General features: G+C 39.8%; 1 protein-coding gene across 4 annotated transcripts in view; it reads left to right on the forward strand.

Annotated features, from left to right (window-relative positions):
• Window positions 1–24,857, forward strand: part of dennd1a (DENN domain containing 1A) — a 414,134-nt gene that overhangs the window by 66,585 nt on the left and 322,692 nt on the right. For all 4 annotated transcript variants that reach the window (XM_031890875.1, XM_031890876.1, XM_012953023.3 and 1 more), the window contains exon 3: window positions 20,316–20,359. In XM_031890875.1, the coding sequence (XP_031746735.1) occupies window positions 20,316–20,359 (44 nt within the window). The remainder of the gene's footprint in view (window positions 1–20,315; window positions 20,360–24,857) is intronic.

The following is a 24,857-nucleotide window of genomic DNA, read 5'->3' on the forward strand; positions in this document are numbered from 1 at the left end:
CCTCACTTGTACTGAGAGCTATCTCCCATACCCCTGTATTCCCTCACTTGTACTGAGAGCTATCTCCCCTACCCCTGTATTCCCTCACTTGTACTGAGAGCTATCTCCCCTACCCCTGTATTCCCTCACTTGTACTGAGAGCTATCTCCCCTACCCCTGTATTCCCTCACTTGTACTGAGAGCTATCTCCCATAACCCTGTATTCCCTCACTTGTACTGAGAGCTATCTCCCATACCCCTGTATTCCCTCACTTGTACTGAGAGCTATCTCCCATACCCCTGTATTCCCTCACTTGTACTGAGAGCTATCTCCCATAACCCTGTATTCCCTCACTTGCTAAAAACCATCCAACCCCTTCTTAAAGGAACAGTAACACTAAAAAATAAAAACGTTTTAAAATAATTAAAATATAATGTACTATTGCCCTGCACTGGTAAAAGTTGTGTGTTTGCTTCAGAAAGACTACTATAGTTAATAGAAATAGCTGCTGTGTAGCCATGGGGGCAGCCATTTAAATTGAAAAAAGGAGAAAAGGCACAGGTTACATAAGAAGATAACAGATAAACTGTGTAGAATACAATGGGAATCTGCTACTTATCTGTTATCTGCTTAGTAACCTGCGCCTTTTCTCCTTTTTTCAATTTAAATGGCTGCCCCCATGGCTACACAGCAGCTATTTCTATTAACTATAGTAGTCTTTCTGAAGCAAACACACAACTTTTACCAGTGCAGGGCAATAGTACATTATATATTAATTATTTTTATACACTTTCATTTTTTGGTGTTACTGTTCCTTTAAAGCTATCTAATGTATCGGCCAATATGACTGATTCAGGGAGGGAATTCCATAACTTCACTGCTCTCACAGTAAAAAATCCTTTCCGGATATTTAAAGGAACCTCCCTTCTTCTAAACGGAGTGGATGCCCTTGTGTCAGTTATATAATAAAATAAAAATGTGTCTTTCAGGATACTTTAAATTATGATTAAAACAATAATGTTTTGAGATGCACTGAATGGTTCTCATACAGCTAATTTTTAATCCAGTGAGTTTTTTGGATCCAGATTTTACCATAGGGTTGCCCCTGTCCGGTTTTAAACTTGACCGCCCAAACTGCCTGGTTTTTGGGTTTGGATAGCTAATGCTGTTACTGATACAGTGATCATTGGCACACCATGGGGCCCACTTACAAAACTTCAATTAAGTACTTATTTTTTCTAACTTATTGAACATTTTGTAAAGTCCACAATAATTTCATTAAAATTCCACAACTTTTTCGATGTTTTCGTTAACTTCCACGAAAAATTCATACTTTTCGCAATGACTACGACCATTTCGGAATTCATTCAAGCTTTAGTATCGTGACTCTCTTTTTTTGCCAGGTAGGAGCTGCAGAGTGCCATTGAGTCCTATGGGAGACTTTCCTTGGGCCGGGTTGGAGCTGCAGAGTGCCATTGAGCCCTATGGGAGACTTTCCTTGGGCCAGGTTGGAGCTGCAGAGTGCCATTGAGTCCTATGGGAGACTTTCCTTGGGCCGGGTTGGAGCTGCAGAGTGCCATTGAGCCCTATGGGAGACTTTCCTTGGGCCAGGTTGCAGCTGCAGAGTGCCATTGAGCCCTATGGGAGACTTTCCTTGGGCCGGGTTGGAGCTGCAGAGTGCCATTGAGCCCTATGGGAGACTTTCCTTGGGCTGGGTTGGAGCTGCAGAGTGCCATTGAGCCCTATGGGAGACTTTCCTTGGGCCGGGTTGGAGCTGCAGAGTGCCATTGAGCCCTATGGGAGACTTTCCTTGGGCCGGGTTGGAGCTGCAGAGTGCCATTGAGCCCTATGGGAGACTTTCCTTGGGCCGGGTTGGAGCTGCAGAGTGCCATTGAGCCCTATGGGAGACTTTCCTTGGGCCAGGTTGGAGCTGCAGAGTGCCATTGAGCCCTATGGGAGACTTTCCTTGGGCCAGGTTGGAGCTGCAGAGTGCCATTGAGCCCTATGGGAGACTTTCCTTGGGCCGGGTTGGAGCTGCAGAGTGCCATTGAGCCCTATGGGAGACTTTCCTTGGGCCAGGTTGAAGCTGCAGAGTGCCATTGAGTCCTATGGGAGACTTTCCTTGGGCCAGGTTGGAGCTGCAGAGTGCCATTGAGTCATATGGGAGGCTTCCAAAATCATACATTGAAGGTTTCAAAGCCAGAAAGGCTTTCATGCCGTTTCCAAACGTTCGGATCCGAAAATTTCGTGACTATCGGAAAGCAATTACGATATTTACAGACGACTGATAAAAGCATTTTCGTGACATTTTAGAGCATCAGAAATTATCGTGGTTACTCCAAATTTTTCCCAAATTGGGATTTTAAGCCAAAAAAATTCGGACTTCAGTCAATGGGCACCCATAAGTAATGTCATTCTCACTCTGGGAACAAGCACTGCAAAAGTCAGTAATAATTCCATCATGCACAAGGATTCAAATTTGTGTGCACCTACAGCGGCTGTAATTCTGCAGGAAAAAAAACACTGCAGTGTGGGTAAAAACCTGGTAATTTGTGTCTGAAAACTGCACTTTGCACATTTAATATTCAATTTAAAAAGGAGCATTTAGGTGTTATCTTTTAGCTATTCTAGTCCGACTATTATTTTTATGTTCATCTCTTCTCGTGTTATGAAAATGTTAAAGGCAAAATTTCAATAATAATGGGCATATTCACCAGCAGAGTAGCAGGAGACAGTTCTCAAATAAAGATGAGAGAGAGCGAGCAGAATAAGGCTTCTAAGTCGCATCTGAATGCTGTCCTTTCTGAATCCATCTCGCATCTAATTACAAATGTGCTCCCTGGACAAGGTACCACCATCAAGGGGAGCTGGCAGCTTGTCCTATTTAAAAATGTTCATGCATAAGCTCTTTGCCTCTTGTTTGTACTTTCCCAGTTGAATGTATTGATTTTTGTATCATTTACATCCATACTGTTGTTAAATGAGGCTGTCAGCTTGCCCTTAAGTGTAACCAGTTACTTGGCTGCTCTTTCTGTCATTTCATCATGTTTGGTTGGATGCTTCCAGATGCGCTTGTGCCTTGTGTTCCAAAGGCAGAGTTTAGATTAGGTATTCCTTGTACCTGATAAATCATCATCTGCTTATCATTCCTTAATGTGTTATTGCCATTTAAAGGAACACTAGTACTACAATGTATATTCTGTGTATGAATACTAAGATATTGTCCATGAACTGTCTAGGTTAACAGGTTTGCACCCATAAAGGGTCTTTTCCAAGCGCAGCTGCAATTGCAGTCACGGTAAAATGAACACAAGTGTTGCATTTATTTATGTCATTCATTAACGGTTCTTGAGCTCAAACAAGCGCCTTGCTCTTCTGTATAGTTTTACTAAGTACCATTATGTCCGTCATTCATCTCCGGCTGAATTGTTCCCAAGTTCATATATTCGTACTAGGGAAGCAAGTTGCTACTGCCACCCTGTGCATGGAGGTAATTCCAGGCTTCCCACAGCCCATCAGTAGGCCCTTATAAGCAGTGACCCTTAAAATGTTTGCATTATTTGCCTGATAATGTAGAAATTGTATTTTTAAATCGTTGCTATCGTTGAGCAGTGAATTATAAAAAACATAGGGGCTGATTTACTAACCCACAAATCCGACCCGAATTGGAAAAGTTCCGACTTGAAAACGAACATTTTGCGACTTTTTCGTATTTGTTGCGATTTTTTCGGCTTCTTTACGAATTTTTCGTTACCAATACAATTTTGCGTAAACCTTCATTTAAAAACTGCATTTTGTGTTCAATTATGTTATCTTTGACTAATAGTTAACGTTTTTTGATGAGCAGAAACATTTAAGTGTGACAAACATGCAAAAGAATAAGAAATCAGGAAGGGGGCAAATAGTTTTTCACACCACTGTAAAATAGAATAAAACATTAAGCGGCACTCTCCCCTAGCAGACATCCAAAGTATAACAATCATGGTCACAATATAGATCTCCAGGCTACAGTTCAATTGATGAATGTGGGAAAATACTACAAAGGGCATTAAATAAAATAATGCTGTCCTTTTGTAATATATTTGAAAACTATTTAGCTGAAATGCTTGGATTTAACAGATATACTGTAATAACCACTGGGAATGATCTGCTTTTCTTAAGTGCTACTGAGGGTTGATTCCGTCTATTTTCTTAGTTCAGTGGGTCGAAACCTCGTTTCGTACGATAATCGGTGCGTGTATGGCATGTCGGCGAGTCGACCGATATCGCAGGAAGCTGCCGATATCGGACGACTCGCCGATCGGACAAGTTTGAAAATTTTGATCGGGCGCCATAGAAGGCGCCTGACCAAAATTCTCCCTTCAGAGCTGAATCGGCAGAAGGAGGTAGAAATCCTATTGTTTCTACCTCCTTACCTGCCGATTCAGCCCTGAATGGTGTGTGGCGGATCTGACGATGTTTCGTGCGACCGATGGTCGTACGAAACATCGTCAGATCGCCACGTGTATGGCCACCTTTAGCGTGATCCATCCTTTCCTCTTTCTTTTCGTTTTTGCCATCATCTTTTTTTTTCTTCATTTATTTAACCCTTTTACTGCCAGCCATTTTGGTCAAAGCGGAACTTGTATTGCCAGACAGTTTTTGAACATTTTGCACTGTTTCACTTTAGGGGCCTTTCCTCGGGGGGACTTTTAGTTTACCAAGGAAAACAATATATCGTTTTTTTCAGAACAACCTAAGCTTTCAAAATATGGTAGAATTTTTGTGTAATTCCAATTCTGTAACAAGATATAGGCTTCTAAATGTCTAAAAATGCAAAAAAAATCAAATTTTCCATAATATAATCACACATACTAGAAACAAAAATTATTTTATGCACGAATATACAACTGATTTGGAAAGTCCCATGTCTCCTGAACGTGCCAATACCAAATATATATAGTTTTATGGAGATTTCTCACTTGTATAGGTTAAAAACTCCCAGCAGTACACTACCAAATTCCCAAAGCACTGCTCCAAAAAAACTGCATACTTTGGATTTCAAGGCCAAAATTCCACTAACAGAAGGTTTATCCCAGAAAATTGTACATTTTTGGAAAGAACAGATTCTGGGGAATACAGAATAGGCACAACTGTCTGTCTACTCCAAACTATCAAGTCGCAATGCTTTCCTAAAGTTATTGGTTTTTATCAAAATTTGTGATTTTTTTTAAAAATCGCTTCAAAGCTTCTAGTCTATAGTATCTTATCTCCTACAGGTCATAAAGTAACCAAATAAAACACCCTAAATATGAATGCCTGGGGTCCACTGAACAGTTTGATGCCCAATATGTATAGGTTTACCTAAGTATGTGGCATGTAGGGGCCCCAATGTGAACATACCCCATATGAACTGTCATTTCTGTCATTTCAGCTTCTGCAAAATCAACACATTTACATCATTATATGTGGGATGAAGCTAGTAAAAAGTACGCTCACCCCAGAAAGTCATATATTTTTGGAAAGTACACATTCCCCCGAATCTAAAATGGGTACCCATGTCTTTCTACTCCAAAGTACCAAGCCGCACAGCTTTTCTAAAGTTAGCAATTTTGATGACATTTCCAAAAATCCCCTCAAAGCTTCCACTTTGAAGCATCTTATCTCCCACATAGCATTAGGTACCAAGATAAAACACCCTGAATTTGAACGCCAGGGGTCCACTGAACAGTTTGATGCCCAATATGTATAGGTTTACCTAAGTATGTGGCATGTAGGGGCCCCAATGTGAACATACCCCCATATGAACTGTCATTTCTGTCATTTCAGCTCCTGCAAAATCAACACATTTACATTATTATATGTGGGATAAAGCTACAAAAAAGTACGCTCACCCCAGAAAGTCATATATTTTTGGAAAGTACACATTCCCCCGAATCTAAAATGGGTACCCATGTCTTTCTACTCCAAAGTACCAAGCCGCACAGCTTTTCTAAAGTTAGCAATTTTGATGACATTTCCAAAAATCCCCTCAAAGCTTCCAATTTGAAGCATCTTATCTCCCACATAGCATTAGGTACCAAGATAAAACACCCTGAATTTGAACACCAGGGGTCCACTGAACAGTTTGATGCCCAATATGTATAGGTTTACCCAAGTATGTGGCATGTAGGGGCCCGAATGTGAACATACCCCCATATATACTGTCATTTCTGTCATTTCAGCTTCTGCAAAATCAACACATTTACATCATTATATGTGGGATAAAGCTAGTAAAAAGTATGCTCACCCCAGAAAGTCATATATTTTTGGAAAGTACACATTCCCCCGAATCTAAAATGGGTACCTATGTCTTTCTACTCCAAAGTACCAAGCCGCACAGCTTTTCTAAAGTTAGCAATTTTGATGACATTTCCAAAAATCCCCTCAAAGCTTCCACTTTGAAGCATCTTATCTCCCACATAGCATTAGGTACCAAGATAAAACACCCTGAATTTGAACGCCAGGGGTCCACTAAACAGTTTGATGCCCAATATGTATAGGTTTACCTAAGTATGTGGCATGTAGGGGCCCCAATGTGAACATACCCCCATATGAACTGTCATTTCTGTCATTTCAGCTCCTGCAAAATCAACACATTTACATTATTATATGTGGGATAAAGCTACAAAAAAGTACGCTCACCCCAGAAAGTCATATATTTTTGGAAAGTACACATTCCCCCGAATCTAAAATGGGTACCCATGTCTTTCTACTCCAAAGTACCAAGCCGCACAGCTTTTCTAAAGTTAGCAATTTTGATGACATTTCCAAAAATCCCCTCAAAGCTTCCACTTTGAAGCATCTTATCTCCCACATAGCATTAGGTACCAAGATAAAACACCCTGAATTTGAACACCAGGGGTCCACTGAACAGTTTGATGCCCAATATGTATAGGTTTACCCAAGTATGTGGCATGTAGGGGCCCGAATGTGAACATACCCCCATATATACTGTCATTTCTGTCATTTCAGCTCCTGCAAAATCAACACATTTACATCATTATATGTGAGATAAAGCTACAAAAAAGTACGCTCACCCCAGAAAGCCATATATTTTTGGAAAGTACACATTCCCCCGAATCTAAAATGGGTACCCATGTCTTTCTACTCCAAAGTACCAAGCCGCACAGCTTTTCTAAAGTTAGCAATTTTGATGACATTTCCAAAAATCCCCTCAAAGCTTCCATTTTGAAGCATCTTATCTCCCACATAGCATTAGGTACCAAGATAAAACACCCTGAATTTGAACGCCAGGGGTCCACTGAACAGTTTGATGCCCAATATGTATAGGTTTACCTAAGTATGTGGCATGTAGGGGCCCCAATGTGAACATACCCCCATATATACTGTCATTTCTGTCATTTCAGCTCCTGCAAAATCAACACATTTACATCATTATATGTGGGATAAAGCTACAAAAAAGTACGCTCACCCCAGAAAGTCATATATTTTTGGAAAGTACACATTCCCCCGAATCTAAAATGGGTACCCATGTCTTTCTACTCCAAAGTACCAAGCCGCACAGCTTTTCTAAAGTTAGCAATTTTGATGACATTTCCAAAAATCCCCTCAAAGCTTCCACTTTGCAGCATCTTATCTCCCACATAGCATTAGGTACCAAGATAAAACACCCTGAATTTGAACACCAGGGGTCCACTGAACAGTTTAATGCCCAATATGTATAGGTTTACCCAAGTATGTGGCATGTAGGGGCCCCAATGTGAACATACCCCCATATATACTGTCATTTCTGTCATTTCAGCTCCTGCAAAATCAACACATTTACATCATTATATGTGAGATAAAGCTACAAAAAAGTACGCTCACCCCAGAAAGCCATATATTTTTGGAAAGTACACATTCCCCTGAATCTAAAATGGGTACCCATGTCTTTCTACTCCAAAGTACCAAGCCGCACAGCTTTTCTAAAGTTAGCAATTTTGATGACATTTCCAAAAATCCCCTCAAAGCTTCCATTTTGAAGCATCTTATCTCCCACATAGCATTAGGTACCAAGATAAAACACCCTGAATTTGAACGCCAGGGGTCCACTGAACAGTTTGATGCCCAATATGTATAGGTTTACCTAAGTATGTGGCATGTAGGGGCCCCAATGTGAACATACCCCCATATATACTGTCATTTCTGTCATTTCAGCTCATGCAAAATCAACACATTTACATCATTATATGTGGGATAAAGCTACAAAAAAGTACGCTCACCCCAGAAAGTCATATATTTTTGGAAAGTACACATTCCCCCGAATCTAAAATGGGTACCCATGTCTTTCTACTCCAAAGTACCAAGCCGCACAGCTTTTCTAAAGTTAGCAATTTTGATGACATTTCCAAAAATCCCCTCAAAGCTTCCACTTTGCAGCATCTTATCTCCCACATAGTGTTAGGTACCAAGATAAAACACCCTAAATTTGAACGCCAGGGGTCCACTGAACAGTTTGATGCCCAATATGTATAGGTTTACCTAAGTATGTGGCATGTAGGGGCCCCAATGGGAACATACCCCCATATGATCTATCATTTCAGCTCCTGCAAAATCAACACATTTACATCCTTTATGTGGGATAATGCTACAAAAAAAGTACATTCACCCCAGAAAGCCATATATTTTTGGAAAATACACATCCCCCCGAATCTATAATGGGTAAATATTTCTTATTGCTACAAAGTACCAAGCTGTAAAGCTTTCCTAAGTTTGCAGATTTATATGACATTTTCGAAAATCGCATAAAAATGTTGCAATTTGCCGCATTTATCTCTCACAATTTCTTGATAAAGATCAGATAAAGACAAATCACCCCAAAAAGGAACACCGGAGGTCTACTGAACAGTTTGATGCCCAATATGCATAGATATACCAAAGTCTGCGGTATGTACTGAACCCAAAATGAAAATAGCGCATAAGGATTTCTCGCCTGCCAGCTCAGCTTTTGCACACAGAGCCCCCTGTCAGTGTATTATGTGCCAAAACTTCCCCTAACCATACAGTGACCCCCACAAAACCATATATTTTTGGAAAGTACACATTCTGACAAATCCAACAAGGGTAAAGAGTCCTTTCTACACCAAAGTACCAATCTGCAGAGCTTTCCTAAAGTTATTGGTTTTTATGACATTTCAGAAAATCGCCTAAAAATGTTGCAATTTGTCGCATTTATCTCACACAATTTCTTGCGTACAAAGGCAAGTCACCCCAAATAGGAACACCAGAGGCCTACTGAACAGTTTGATGCCCAATATGCATAGATATACCAAAGTCTGCAGTATGTACTGAACCCTAAATGAAAATAGCGCATAAGGATTTCTCGCCTGCCAGCTCAGCTTTTGCACACAGAGCCCCCTGTCAGTGTATTATGTGCCAAAACTTCCCCTAACTATACAGAGACCCCCACAAAACCATATATTTTTGGAAAGTACACATTCTGACAAATCCAACAAAGGTAAAGAGTCCTTTCTACACCAAAGTACCAAGCCGCAAAGCTTTCCTAAATTTATCGGTTTTTATGACATTTCAGAAAATCGCCTAAAAATGTTGCAATTTGCCGCATTTATCTCATACAATTTCTTGCGTACAAAGGCAAGTCACCCCAAATAGGAACACCAGAGGCCTACTGAACAGTTTGATGCCCAATATGCATAGATATACCAAAGTCTGCGGTATGTACTGAACCCTAAATGAAAATAGCGCATAAGGATTTCTCGCCTGCCAGCTCAGCTTTTGCACACAGAGCCCCCTGTCAGTGTATTATGTGCCAAAACTTCCCCTAACTATACAGATCCCCCACAAAACCATATATTTTTGGAAAGTACACATTCTGACAAATCCAACAAGGGTAAAGAGTCCTTTCTACACCAAAGTACCAATCTGCAGAGCTTTCCTAAAGTTATTGGTTTTTATGACATTTCAGAAAATTGCCTAAAAATGTTGCAATTTGTCACATTTATCTCACACAATTTCTTGCGTACAAAGGCAAGTCACCCCAAATAGGAACACCAGAGGCCTACTGAACAGTTTGATGCCCAATATGCATAGATATACCAAAGTCTGCAGTATGTACTGAACCCTAAATGAAAATAGCGCATAAGGATTTCTCGCCTGCCAGCTCAGCTTTTGCACACAGAGCCCCCTGTCAGTGTATTATGTGCCAAAACTTCCCCTAACTATACAGAGACCCCCACAAAACCATATATTTTTGGAAAGTACACATTCTGACAAATCCAACAAGGGTAAAGAGTCCTTTCTACACCAAAGTACCAAGCCGCAAAGCTTTCCTAAAGTTATCGGTTTTTATGAGATTTCAGAAAATCGCCTAAAAATGTTGCAATTTGCCGCATTTATCTCACACAATTTCTTGCGTACAAAGGCAAGTCACCCCAAATAGGAACACCAGAGGCCTACTGAACAGTTTGATGCCCAATATGCATAGATATACCAAAGTCTGCGGTATGTACTGAACCCTAAATGAAAATAGCGCATAAGGATTTCTCGCCTGCCAGCTCAGCTTTTGCACACAGAGCCCCGTCAGTGTATTATGTGCAGTAACCCCCCCCTAACTATACAGTGACCCCCAGAAAACCATATATTTTTGGAAAGTACACATTCTGATGAATTCAAAATAGGTAAAGTTATTTTTGTACACCAAAGTTACACCTGGCAAAGCTACGCTAAAAACAGATCAGGAACACTTATATAGGGATAAAATGTGATAAAACCACAAAAATTGTGCAAATCAGTGAAACAACAAAATAAGTTACATGACAGTGTAATTAGTGGCCAGAATATCTGATCCAATAGTTACGCTGTCAAAATAAACAGTTTTTAGGTAAAAGAAAATAAAAACAAAGTGGTAATATGAAAAAAAAAAAAAAAAAAAGCAAAACAAAAAAAAACCAAAGTGTTTGTGTATACATGTGTGTACATGTGTAAAAGTTGTGTGATAGTGTGTAAGTGTGTATATGAGTGTAAATAAGTGTATAAAAGTGTGAAAAATGAAAAAAAAATAAAAATAAAAAAAAAATAAAAAAATGCTAAAATGTGTGCTGTAAGTGTGTGTAAATGTATGTAAGTGTGTATAAATGTATGTAAATGTGTGTATAAGTGTGTAAAAGTGTGTAAATGCAATAAAAAAAAAAGTCCTTACCTGTTCCTGAAGACCGATCGCCTCCTTCGTCATTTGGGCCGGCGCTGGGGGAGAGGGAGGAAGCAGGAAGCAGCAGATGCGATGCGATCGCATCTGCTGCTTCCTGGAGGGTCCTGCGAGCGATCGGTTCGCAGGACCCTGATGACAGCCCCCCTGGCACATTGCCCAGGGGGGCTGTCATTGTTAGAAGCCCTCTGCAGCGGCGGCACATGCCGCCGCTGCAGAGGGCAGCGCTTAAACGCCAACGACGTATGAGACACGTCGTTGGCGTTTAAGCCCTTTTACTGCCAGCACGTATGCCATACGTGCTTGGCAGTAAAAGAGTTAAAGGAGAACAATCGTGAAAAATGTTTTTATAATATTGAAAATATAAAGTCTAGACAAACATTTTATAGCTTTTCAAAATGTTGCACCGTTACAAAGTAATGGCTAATTATTAAAGCAGCCTCTCATCCCTCCCTTCTATCCCTCCCATCCCTCCTCTGGCTCCCTGGTCTGCGCCAGTGATGCAGACATGTGTGAGTGACAGAGCAGAGTGAAAGCTGATTTGCTGTGGCATGTCATGAGGCCACACCCCTCAGTAGCAAACATGTGCAAAGGGAAAGGTAAGGAATGGAGCTAGGCTGGACTTGGTGCTGATGAATCTGAATTTGTACATATAACAATTAAGCAGGCAGGTACAGGTAGGAGGCGTATGGTGCAATTTTCAGCTTGCCGAAAATATACGCCAAACGCCAGGTCTGAAATTAGCCTTACTCTTCTATACCCTTCTATGTATTCTTAAGAAATGGTCATATATTCTGTTATCAGTTAGCTTGCATACATGTAAAGGCTGACTACAATGTTACTGCTTCCTACAACATTTATTTCTAAGTTATACAAAAGGCAAATTCTAGTTTTATGGGACTGTGCAAGTGGATACCCTAAAGTTATTGTTTAGCTACAACTCCCGCATTACCTGCCAGCTGACTTGGCATGTATGTGGGCAACACGATTCTTTGGCATATGACACAAGCTATAATAAAATTATGGTAAAGAGCTTTATTTTCTCAATATATACCTGTAGCTAGTTGAAATAGTTATGGATGGGGTTTAATCAGTTTGAATTATACCAGGATTATTACAACATTGTACAATTGTTGGTTATTTAATGAGAAAGTGCAAGGTAACTAGTACGCTGTAAACATTTTTCATCAAAGAGTGGAAGTGAGGGTATTTTTCCAATGTAATTAGTTTTTGTAAACAAAGAGCAAACACACAGTCTGGTTTGGCTAATGCTGGCTTACACAGGAGCAGTTTAGTGATTTTTTTTTTCCTGATGATTGGATTATCCGGGGGCCCCTATCCAGACTCTTCAGGAGAAAACTTAATCTACGACCCATTAAGGCTTTGTTCTACGGTTATTACTGGGGATTATAGTTTTGGCCCTACAAGACAATAAGGTGCCAATTTAATAGCCAATGTTAGCCCATGTCTGACCAGTTTAAGAACACAATTGGATGTGCAACTTATCCTCTTATGCAGAGCCACAAGGATTTTTTTAAGTGCATCTCTATCAGCTGGAAGAACAACCAAGACACTGTTGTTCTATGAGGCTACAATTTTATTGTTATTACTTTTTTAACATACATTTCTTTCAGGCCCTCTCCTGTTCCTCTTGAGTCTGTTACTCAATCTACTGCCTGGTTTGCTTGAGTAGATTGGACCATAGAACCAATCTTCATCATACTAACACTAATTTTAAGGTTACATACAGCTTTATCACAGTTTTGATATTTAAACCATATATTTGTCGAGCTTCCAGAGTTAAAAACAACCCACTGAACTAAGAAAATAGACGGAATCAACCCTCAGTAGCACTTAAGAAAAGCAGATCATTCCCAGTGGTTATTACAGTATATCTGTTAAATCCAAGCATTTCAGCTAAATAGTTTTCAAATATATTACAAAAGGACAGCATTATTTTATTTAATGCCCTTTGTAGTATTTTCCCACATTCATCGATTGAACTGTAGCCTGGAGATCTATATTGTGACCATGATTGTTATACTTTGGATGTCTGCTAGGGGAGAGTGCCGCTTAATGTTTTATTCTATTTTACAGTGGTGTGAAAAACTATTTGCCCCCTTCCTGATTTCTTATTCTTTTGCATGTTTGTCACACTTAAATGTTTCTGCTCATCAAAAAACGTTAACTATTAGTCAAAGATAACATAATTGAACACAAAATGCAGTTTTTAAATGAAGGTTTACGTTATTAAGGGAGAAAAAAACCTCCAAATCTACATGGCCCTGTGTGAAAAAGTTTATCACACCTGAGTTCAATTTCTGTAGTCACCCCCAGGCCTGATTACTGCCACACCTGTTTCAATCAAGAAATCACTTAAATAGGAGCTACCTGAAACAGAGAAGTAGACCAAAAGCACCTCAAAAGCTAGACATCATGCCAAGATCCAAAGAAATTGAGGAACAAATGAGAACAAAAGTAATTGAGATCTATCAGTCTGGTAAAGGTTATAAAGCCATTTCTAAAGCTTTGGGACTCCAGCGAACCACAGTGAGAGCCATTATCCACAAATGGCAAAAACATGGAACAGTGGTGAACCTTCCCAGGAGTGGCCGGCCGACCAAAATTACCCCAAGAGCGCAGAGACAACTCATCCGAGAGGCCACAAAAGACCCCAGGACAACATCTAAAGAACTGCAGGCCTCACTTGCCTCAATTAAGGTCAGTGTTCACGACTCCACCATAAGAAAGAGACTGGGCAAAAACGGCCTGCAGGGCAGATTTCCAAGGCGCAAACCACTTTTAAGCAAAAAGAACATTAAGGCTCGTCTCAATTTTGCTAAAAATCATCTCAATGATTGCCAAGACTTTTGGGAAAATACCTTGTGGACCGACGAGACAAAAGTTGAACTTTTTGGAAGGTGCGTGTCCAGTTACATCTGGTGTAAAAGTAACACAGCATTTCAGAAAAAGAACATCATACCAACAGTAAAATATGGTGGTGGTAGTGTGATGGTCTGGGGTTGTGTTGCTGCTTCAGGACCTGGAAGGCTTGCTGTGGAAGATAGAACCATGAATTCTACTGTCTACCAAAAAATCCTGAAGGAGAATGTCCGGCCATCTGTTCGTCAACTCAAGCTGAAGCGATCTTGGGTGCTGCAGCAGGACAATGACCCAAAACACACCAGCAAATCCACCTCTGAATGGCTGAAGAAAAACAAAATGAAGACTTTGGAGTGGCGTAGTCAAAGTCCTGATCTGAATCCTATTGAGATGTTGTGGCATGACCTTAAAAAGGCGGTTCATGCTAGAAAACCCTCAAATAAAGCTGAATTACAACAATTCTGCAAAGATGAGTGGGCCAAAATTCCTCCAGAGCGCTGTAAAAGACTCGTTGCAAGTTATCGCAAACGCTTGATTGCAGTTATTGCTGCTAAGGGTGGCCCAACCAGTTATTAGGTTCAGGGGGCAATTACTTTTTCACACAGGGCCATGTAGGTTTGGATTTTTTTTCTCCCTAAATAATAAAAACCCTCATTTAAAAACTGCATTTTGTGTTTACTTGTGTTATCTTTGACTAATAGTTAAATGTGTTTGATGAGCAGAAACATTTTGTGTGACAAACATGCAAAAGAATAAGAAATCAGGAAGGGGGCAAATAGTTTTTCACACCACTGTATATTGTTAAAATGCACTACTCCGTTTTATCATTTTAATCTTTCTGTTATAGGACTAGTAATGTTTCTGATTACTTGAATGCATGTTGCAACATTCCTTTGAGACTTCACACCTTGTATAATTTAATGCTGCCACAGCCAAGATGGCTTTTTCTGCTTATCTCTGAAAATTGTTTTGCTCAGTTCTACTTGCACCAGAGACCATATTATTATGTTGTTTATTTACAATAACTAGAATGCTGGGAATTGTAGTTCAGAGTAGATGTTGTCCCCTGTTTTAACACACAAATGAATATGGGGTGAGGTTTGAAAGAAATTGGGAGTTATTGTGTAAATAATAAAAGATTTAATGGGGAGCCAACAATGACGTTAGACAAAAGACATGTTTTTTCGTTCATAGACAACCCTGTAGCAGTCTTTTTATTTAAAAAAGTAACCATTGGTAGAATGTATGCTTTCAGGTTTACAGTAAGAACGATCCGTGCATTAACATTCCCATAAAACAAATTTGTTCTATGAAATGTCAGCACTCTAGCCAAGTCTGAGGAACAAGTAAACATTAAAATTACTCATGAAAGAATTCAGTTGCCCTTGAGCCACAAACCCAACAAAATAAAGTGAGCTGTAAAGATTGCAGGATCGCCTCGCCTAGACATGATGATCCAAACTTTGAGCAATGGAGTCTCCATCTGTTACTGATGTATCCCAACTGTATAACCCTGCTGGCACAGTCTCAGCTCTGGCACAGGAGATGTTATAGACTAGTTCACACTTATTTAGTACAGTTGGGAGCTTAACTCTGATTATTTTTTCTAACTTCAGTCCTTTAACTCAGAATATGCATTGTAAATGTATATGTGCTGTGCTGTACCTCTGTGACCATGCATAATAGGTTGAAAATCTCCCTCTTTTCACCTCTATGGCGATTACAGAAGCTCCTGCTTGTCAGGTGATTGTTGCTTGGAAGAGCTGACTAGGATTCTCTTATGTCCCCCACCCACGGTGCTGCTGTGTGATTTGCCTGTTGGCTGCATTAACCCTAGAGAACTGCAGTCAAACTTAAAGTGACACCTGTATCTTCACTTGCCTTTTGTTCTTCAGGAGAGCTCAGTGACTATGGGTTGACCCTATTGCTGACATTTGTCAAATGCATTAGCATTTGTGAGGCCTTGTGAGTGTTATCCAAAAATAAAGTTTTTATTTGCCCATGACAAGGTTGAAAAAAGACATACATCCATCAAGTTCAACCTAAATTCCCAAATATATTACCTGCCTAACAGCTAGTTGATTCAGAGGAAGGCAAAAAAACCCCCATCTGAAGCGTCTCTAATTTGCCGTTGAGGGCGAAAAAATTCCTTCCTTACTCCAAGATGGCAATCTGACCAGTCCCTGGATCAACTTGTACGAAGAGCTATCTCCCATACCCCTGTATTCCCTCACTTGTACTGAGAGCTATCTCCCCTACCCCTGTATTCCCTCACTTGTACTGAGAGCTATCTCCCCTACCCCTGTATTCCCTCACTTGTACTGAGAGCTATCTCCCTACCCCTGTATTCCCTCACTTGTACTGAGAGCTATCTCCCATACCCCTGTATTCCCTCACTTGTACTGAGAGCTATCTCCCATACCCCTGTATTCCCTCACTTGTACTGAGAGCTATCTCCCCTACCCCTGTATTCCCTCACTTGTACTGAGAGCTATCTCCCATACCCCTGTATTCCCTCACTTGTACTGAGAGCTATCTCCCATAACCCTGTATTCCCTCACTTGTACTGAGAGCTATCTCCCATAACCCTGTATTCCCTCACTTGTACTGAGAGCTATCTCCCATACCCCTGTATTCCCTCACTTGTACTGAGAGCTATCCCCCTACCCCTGTATTCCCTCACTTGTACTGAGAGCTATCTCCCCTACCCCTGTATTCCCTCACTTGTACTGAGAGCTATCCCCCTACCCCTGTATTCCCTCACTTGTACTGAGAGCTATCTCCCATAACCCTGTATTCCCTCACTTGTACTGAGAGCTATCTCCCCTACCCCTGTATTCCCTCACTTGTACTGAGAGCTATCCCCCTACCCCTGTATTCCCTCACTTGTACTGAGAGCTATCTCTCATACCCCTGTATTCCCTCACTTGTACTGAGAGCTATCTCCCATACCCCTGTATTCCCTCACTTGTACTGAGAGCTATCTCCCATAACCCTGTATTCCCTCACTTGTACTGAGAGCTATCTCCCATAACCCTGTATTCCCTCACTTAATAAAAACCCATCCAACCCCTTCTTGTATCAGCCAATATGACTGTTTCAGGTAGGGAATTCCACAACTTCACTGAAAAAATTCCTTTCCGAATATTCAGACGGAACCTCGGAGTGGGTGCCCTTGTGTCAGTTGAAAGGACCTACTGGTGAATAAAGCATTAGAGAGATTATTATATGATCACCACTATTTACCATGTTACCGCTTCTTCTCCAGTGTAAACAAACCCAACTTTGCCAATCTTTCTTCACTGAACTGAGACTTTCCATACCCTTTACCAGCTTAGTTACCCTTCTCTGGACCCTCTCTAATTCAATAATGTCCCGTTTGAGCACTGGACCCAATTCTGAACAGCGTATTCTAGATAGGGCTTTACCAGCACTCTGTAAAGCCAAGTTTATTATCTACGAGGACAAGGTCCTTCTTCATTATGGATTTCCCCTATTGCAGTTCCATTAAAGGTATAAGGGGCTGCATATTTTTACATCCCAGGTGCTTACATTTATCCACATTAAATCTCATCTGCCACTTAGCCACCCAGATTGCCAGTTTGCCAAGATCTTGCTGCAAGGATGCCACATCCTGGGTAGAATTAATTGGGCTGCAGAGTTTTGGGTGAAACCAGTAGCTACTGCTTCAAACAGCAGGAAATGTTAGATCCCCCTGTGCCTTTTCCAGTTATGTTGTCCAAATCTTTGCAGTTTTGATTTTTAAATACATTTACAAACTGGATTCTTTGGTTAGTAGAATAAGTATGAGAAAAATTGCATTGTAACTTTTGGAACAGTTGGTCTTTTTTTACCCAGGACTCTAATCATATTTGTAACATCATTAATTAAATTCTGCCCGTGAAACACATTTGTTCTGCTGATAGAAACTTGCTCAATCCTGGCCATGCCGAATGTCAGATAATAGAACTATTCCTGACACCACTGGCACAGGTCAGCCTAAAACACTCATGCTATGAGCCTTACATTTAAGGTTACAGGTGTTTGCAAAAATTGCTCTTATACTTTTTAACCTTGCTTATTCTGATAAAATAGTGGCAAGAACAATGCAATATTGCAGTTTTTACATTCTTTTGAAAAGGTAACAGCAGTTACTGTTATGTATGAAGAATAAGAAGCTTCTTGGACCTCATCAGAATTACAAGCAAGCCTCTCAGTTGCAGCTGCCCTCACAGCTTGAGAAATTCTGTTCTTAGAGAGCATCGAACTAATCTAAGTCTAGTCAAGGTTGAGTAGTCTTGATAGCCTTATTGGACTTATGCTCTTTCTTGCCTCAAAAAAGATATTATTTTGTAACTTTCTAATTTTTTGTTAAACTATTTGTCATTTTTTACAAATAAATAAAATGTGAGTTATCACCAGAGATCAGAATCAGTGCTTTTAACCTTTGCCTTGTTTTATATTTTATTGTTGTATAGGTATTTCATCAGCTTATATGTGGACGTTAGTGGCCCATTAAACCACTGCTGGAAACTGGAAAAATGCTAGTAAATAGCAGGAAAGCTTTTATCCAGGGAAAATAATATTTTAAGTTAGATTCTTATGCAAACATTTTTCCTTTTTAGAAAAAGTCGTAGTCTGTAGGAAAAATGTTTCCTGGGGGGATGTTAGTCTGGCAGCCCTTAGCTGTGTTTCTTTTATGATTTCTCTTGCAATAAAATATCTACAGCTACTCTTAGCATGTTTGTAAATTAGCAAGCATAAATAGAAAAATAAGACTAAAAGGAGCCTTCTGCTTAAAATCACTCCTTTACTCTTTGCTGTCATAGTGCAGCGCTTATTACATACACCTTTATACAATCAGTATATTAAAAAGCTGAAAATCGGCCATTTACCAACTGGGCAGGTTTAAAAATCCCAGGGCAAGGAATGTGTCAACAAACCAACAGGATTTTTAAAGCTGCCTGCTTTAAAAATCTGGTGGGCCCAGCTGACCCAGACCTGATCCCAGCAGCAGGTGCTTCCCCACTTGCCTTCCTCCTCCGATAGGCCTAGGTATTTTTCAGATATACACGCTTGGGGGAAGTGTGTGCGGGCGGTGGTGTGGGGTACCCTTGCACCCCAGTCCAACCCGGCAGATATCTGTCAAGCTGGGTCGTCGGTGAGCCCTCTACACAGGCCCATAAGCTTTTAACTCGGTCGGGAAGGGCCAAGTCAGCAACTTTTAACAGCCTGTGTATGGCAACCTTTAGGTAATAAACAGCAGATAGGTTTGTCCCTGGCAGACCAATAGTAATTTAGTTCTAGAGAACAATCAGTTACCTTATATTTACCAAGCTTACATATAGATTTCATTACTGTGATCTATTGATAATCTGTTGTGCAGATGCCGAACTCGGCTATTTTCCTTTTGATTTCCTTGCACCTTTAAGCTGGCCATACACGCACGATAATATCGTCCGAAACCTCGTTTCGTACGATATTCGGTGCGTGTATGGCAAGCCGGCGACTCGACCGATATCGCAGGAGGCTTATCTGCCCATGTATGAGCCACTGCAACAGGCCTGCCCAAGTGATATCTAACTGTAAAATTAGCAGATATCTTTCGGACAGGTTTAAAAAATATTTTCAGAACGATGAAGGCACCTGCTTGTAAATGGGGTCCTCGCTCAGGCGGTCTGTATTCCCGTTGTTTTGATCAGATCATTTGGCCCTAGGGCGACCTTGCCAAACAAGCAGATCTTTCGATATACGGCTAGCTTCAGTTGTAGGCAATGCCATAAATTGACTCTCAGCATGAATGCATGCATTTGCCTGTATATTGTGCCTTATGTCATTTCGTGAAATCCAAGTACAGAGGATGAAAAGTAGGAAGCTTGCTGTGTTATCCACATGTTTGACTGGCTTAAAGCCCTCACCAATTGCTTCCATTGGCCGTTTGACAACAGAGACAGTTAGTTAAAAAGAGACCACTTTTTCTTCACAAGTCAATTTAAAACTGGTTAGTTGCAATGTCAGGTAGCTGTTAAGGTTTAATGGGGCAGCAGGGCTTTTTTTTGTTTTTGTTTCATTTTTTTCATCTTTTGGGGGAGGCTTAAAGGGGAGTCTCAGAGAGAGTTCTTTGGTTTTTCCTCTACATAGACCCAGGCTGCCCTCGCAGGGTCCCCTGCCAGGATTTCTATCATCTTCTGATCAATTATTAATGCATGATTCTCTGCTTGCTCACTAATCCAAAGCCAATTAATATTATCTGTCAATTATTTACAGATCCTGAGCTGCAAAGGATCTTCCCTGAAGACTTCAGTGACCAGGTTTGAAACGTGTAATTAATTTTTTCCCCCTGCTAACGTGACACTACGTCTTCCCGCCTCAAAATTATTTCATACATTATGGCTGCTGTCCCTTTATAGCCAGAGCTGCACAGTCGATAAAATGAGCTAAAAAAGATATTTGAAACAAGCTGTCTCTCAAGGCACCATTTCTACATCAACTCTGTGATATATTTTTTGAACTGGCATATATTAAATAAATGGTGGAAATAATCACAGCATTAGTTATTATAAGGGGGGAACTAAAACCATAAAAGTTAGCTGAATAAATAACAAGTACCATTATTAATGGTACTTGTGATTTTATATTAAGAAATTATATCATTTCTACAAGGAGATATCTTTAAATTATCTTCATTATTGAGCCAAATCCAATACTGCAACATTTTTCCTTAAAATGTATGAGAGAAGGTTGCTTTGTGTGTGAAACATTTTTACTTTTTATTTGTGTATTTATTGCTATGACTGTAATCTGCCATATTGCTTAAGTCATCTTGGTCACCCTTCGTATCTGCTGCTGTTTGGTTTCTAACTACAGTACTGCACACCACTGAAAAACAAGCTATAGTTCAACAGAAGCCAATAGGCCAAAGGATGGACAGCTTTAACATAGATGTGTATAAGACAATGCTTTCAGGTATGGGATCCCTTATCCGGAAAATCATTATCCAGAAAGTTTCGATTTACGGAATTAAAAGGCCATCTCCCATAGACTCCATTATAAGCAAATAATTCTAATTTTTAAAAATGATTTCCCTTTTCCCTGTAATAATAAAATAGTACCTTGTACTTGATCCCGTCTAAGATATAATTAATGCCTATTGGAGGCAAAACAAGCCTATTGGGTTTATTCAATATTTAAATGATTTTTAGCAGACTTATGGTATGGAGATCCAAATTACGGAAAGATCCCTTATCCAGAAAACCCCAGGTCACAAACATTCTGTATAATAGGTCCCATACCTGTACTTATAAACACAGCTTTGCAGTTCCATAGCCTTTGCCACAGTCCTATTAAAGTTAAACGGCAGCCTTTTCTCATCTGTATCAATTCAAATATACAGAACATCAATACACTTTTCAAGTAGTAAGGTCAAAAATACTTTGCGATTCACCCTCCGACTGGTGGAAAAAGTTTTTGCAGATTTTCTAGTTTATAAATATACAGTAAATTTCCAGTTTATTAGTCGCAGAAAATATATCTGACCTGCCTTTCTGTTTAAGCTGATGAATACGCCTGTTGACTTGACATTTAGATGTTAGTTGTGCTCAATACTGCTATTTTGTTATTTCATTTTTATCATCATCTGAAAGTGGGGATTCAGTTATAATAAATAATGGAAAAAGATATCTAATATGCTAGTAGAGTTTGGTGATTTGTCCCTGTTTTATTCCATGCAGTAGAAGAATCTGTCACAATTTATGTTGGCTCAGAGATTTAAAAAAAAAAAAAAAAGATTGGCAGAGAAAGAGAGAGCATAGATTGACATCTGCGGCTAGATAATAATGGGCAGCCATCCCTGCACCCCTCCAGCCACAAAGCCAGTGTTGCTTTCCTGAAGGAACAAGGACTGAGAAGAAAGCAGAAATATAAAAGAGTGTTAAAAATCCACGGAGCGGCAGACACGTTGTTGGGCCAGTTGTCTGTGTGCTAACATAATCCATTTTGATCTTCCACATCTTAATTGTCTGCTAAAGACAAATGGCCAGTGGAAGTTCGTCAGCTTTGCCTTTTTTTTCAAGGCAGAAAAAAAAAAAAAAAAAAAAAAAAAAAAGCAAGCGGCCTTTAGAGAAGATTTTTTTTTTTTTTAAGTCTGGGGTAGAGGCACAGTTATTAAAATATGTCTTCCTCATTATTTCAGCCTTCTCAGCTCTGACTGATCTCAGTGTTTCATGAAATATGTAATCTGAAATGTAAATAAGAGGTTTGATGCAAAGTGGAGCAGTAATGAGCAAATCAGCATGCGGCTGGGAATTGCTTGAGCAATCTGGAGCTGGTTTCTTGGTCTCACCTGAATTTGCTTTTGACACGGTCTGACTGCAGTGACACTGCCGTCTGGTTTAACCCTTAAACTTATGGGCGAGCGTGAAGTACAAAAGTATAACATTTCCAGCAAGAAATGCCAAAACTCCTATATAATAGGGTCCAGCGTGGGCTCACGTTGCCAGATAACATGCTTCCATTGTTTCATTTTGCCTTTAATCACTCAAATCTACATTGGATTAGTTTCCACATATCATTTAATATGGCTTTGATTAAGCTTTAACTAAAGCCATAGTATGCGGGTCAGTGTACCAACTACTTAAATACCAGAACTCTGTGAAAAGGAGAATGCTGGGGTCTGGAAGGGGCTAGTATTTGGTCTAACAGGAACAGAACAGGTAGAGTACCAAACTAAACAACTGAGCACTATTGCAAATGGCGTGATCTTGCTGTCTTGCCAATCTGTGGATTCAGCCAAATGCCAGAGGGACTTCTGTAAGATGCCATAGAAAGTCACTATTTATTGGGCCTGTGGGTAGCTGTTTTGGCCTCTGTGAACTTGAAATTCCATGGCATATTTTAAATCCAAGTCAAGACCTTATGATTAGGTAGGTAGCATTTGCAGGCCCAGTGCTATATAGGATAACGTACAGTAAGTGCTTCCTTTTAGGTCCCTTTTCCTAAGGAGAAGACCTCCTTTCAGGACCTTGTCCCCAGGAAAATCTTGCCATAGGTTCAGTGACTTCATCCTATGTATCAGAGCCACTTTTCCATAGGCCACGCAGGATTAAATTGCATTATCTGTCTGGCTCACTAACATTTGCTAAACTGCTGTTTGGAATGTCTATGGCTGATCTAACTAATAGTGAAAGCGATAAGAAGGCTTAGCTGAGGCAAAGTAAAGCCGTGCATTAAACTTGAAAAAAAAATGTGAACGTGACATATGACCAATAATTCAACAGAAAATAACAGAACAGTAAAAAAAAGAATTAGGGGTATTTATTCTAATAAAACCAGATATGAGATTCCTTATCAAGAAACCAGTTATTCAGAAAGCTTTGAATTACGGGACTACCACCTTTCATTGAGTATATTTTAAGCAAATAATTTGATTTTTTTTTTTTTTTTTTTTTTTTAATGATTTTCTCATCTGGAAACCAGTTATCCAGAAAGTTTCAAATTATGGAAAGCCATCTTCCATAGTCTCCATTATAAGCAAATAATTTCAATTTTATAAAGTGATTTCCTTTTTCTCTGTAATAATAAAACAGTACGTTGTACTTGATTCCAGCTAAGATATAGTTAATCCTTATTGGAGGCAGAACAATCTTATTGGGTTTATTCAATATGTAAATACATTTTAGCAGACTTACGGTATGGAGATCCAAATTACAGAAAGATCGCTTATCTGGAAAATCCCAGGTCCCGAGCATTCTGGATAACAGGTCCCTTACCTGTACTAATAAAACAGTTTCTTGTACCTATGGAAACTAAGCTGCATGGATCCATATTTGTTGGAAACAACCCTACAGGGTACATTTAACATTTAAATACAGACTTACCTTAGCAGCCTAAAGGTATGGTGATACAAATTACAGAAAGTTCCCTTGTCCAGTAAACCCCAGGTCCCAGATATCAGTTGCGGTGCTAATTAAGCTGTTATTTAGCATTCTTTTCTAGGTGCATGACATTGCATTTATCGATATTAAATCTCATCTGCCCCTTAGCCGCCCAGATTGCCAGTTTCAAGAACCTGCTGCAAGGATGTCACATCCTGGATAGAATTTATTGGACTGCAGAATTTTGTGGCATCTGCAAACACTGGCATGTTACTTAATAATTTGAGCAGGAACCTCAACGCTGGAATGGCAGTGGATATCATCTACTTGGACCTTGCTAAAGCGTTTGATACAGTACCACACAGAAAGTTAAGATAAAATTGAGAATTATTATTAGAACATAATATTTGTAATTGGAAAGAGAACTAGCTAAATGATAGATAAATGGAAAATTTTCTAATTGAACCAGTGTTGTTAGTGGGGTACTGCAAGGGACCTTTGCTTTTTAACGTGTTTAAAAATAACCTGGGCATAAAAAGTACTGTTTTTATTTTTGCTGACTATACTAGATTGTGCAAAACTAAGTTTGATGCAGGATGCTGCTACTTTGTAGAGCGATTTGACAAAATTGGAAAAATGGGCAGAAAAATAGAAAATGAAGTTCAATGTTGAAAAGGCAAAGTTTTGTACTTTGGTAGAAATAATATAAATGCAAGTTATACACTAAATGGTAGTGTGTTGGTATGATCATTAATTGAGAAGGATCTGGGGGTTTTTGTAGATAACAAGTTGTCTAATTCCAGGCAGTTTCATTCTGTGGCTACTAAAGCAAATATAGCACTGTCTTGTATAAAAAAGGGCATTGACTTAAGGGATGAGAACATAATTTTGCCTTGTCATGTCTCTGGTAAGGCCTCACCTTGAGTATGCAGTGCGG

The sequence above is a fragment of the Xenopus tropicalis genome, chromosome 8 (assembly GCF_000004195.4).
Source record: "Xenopus tropicalis strain Nigerian chromosome 8, UCB_Xtro_10.0, whole genome shotgun sequence".
Classification (NCBI taxonomy): domain Eukaryota; kingdom Metazoa; phylum Chordata; class Amphibia; order Anura; family Pipidae; genus Xenopus; species Xenopus tropicalis.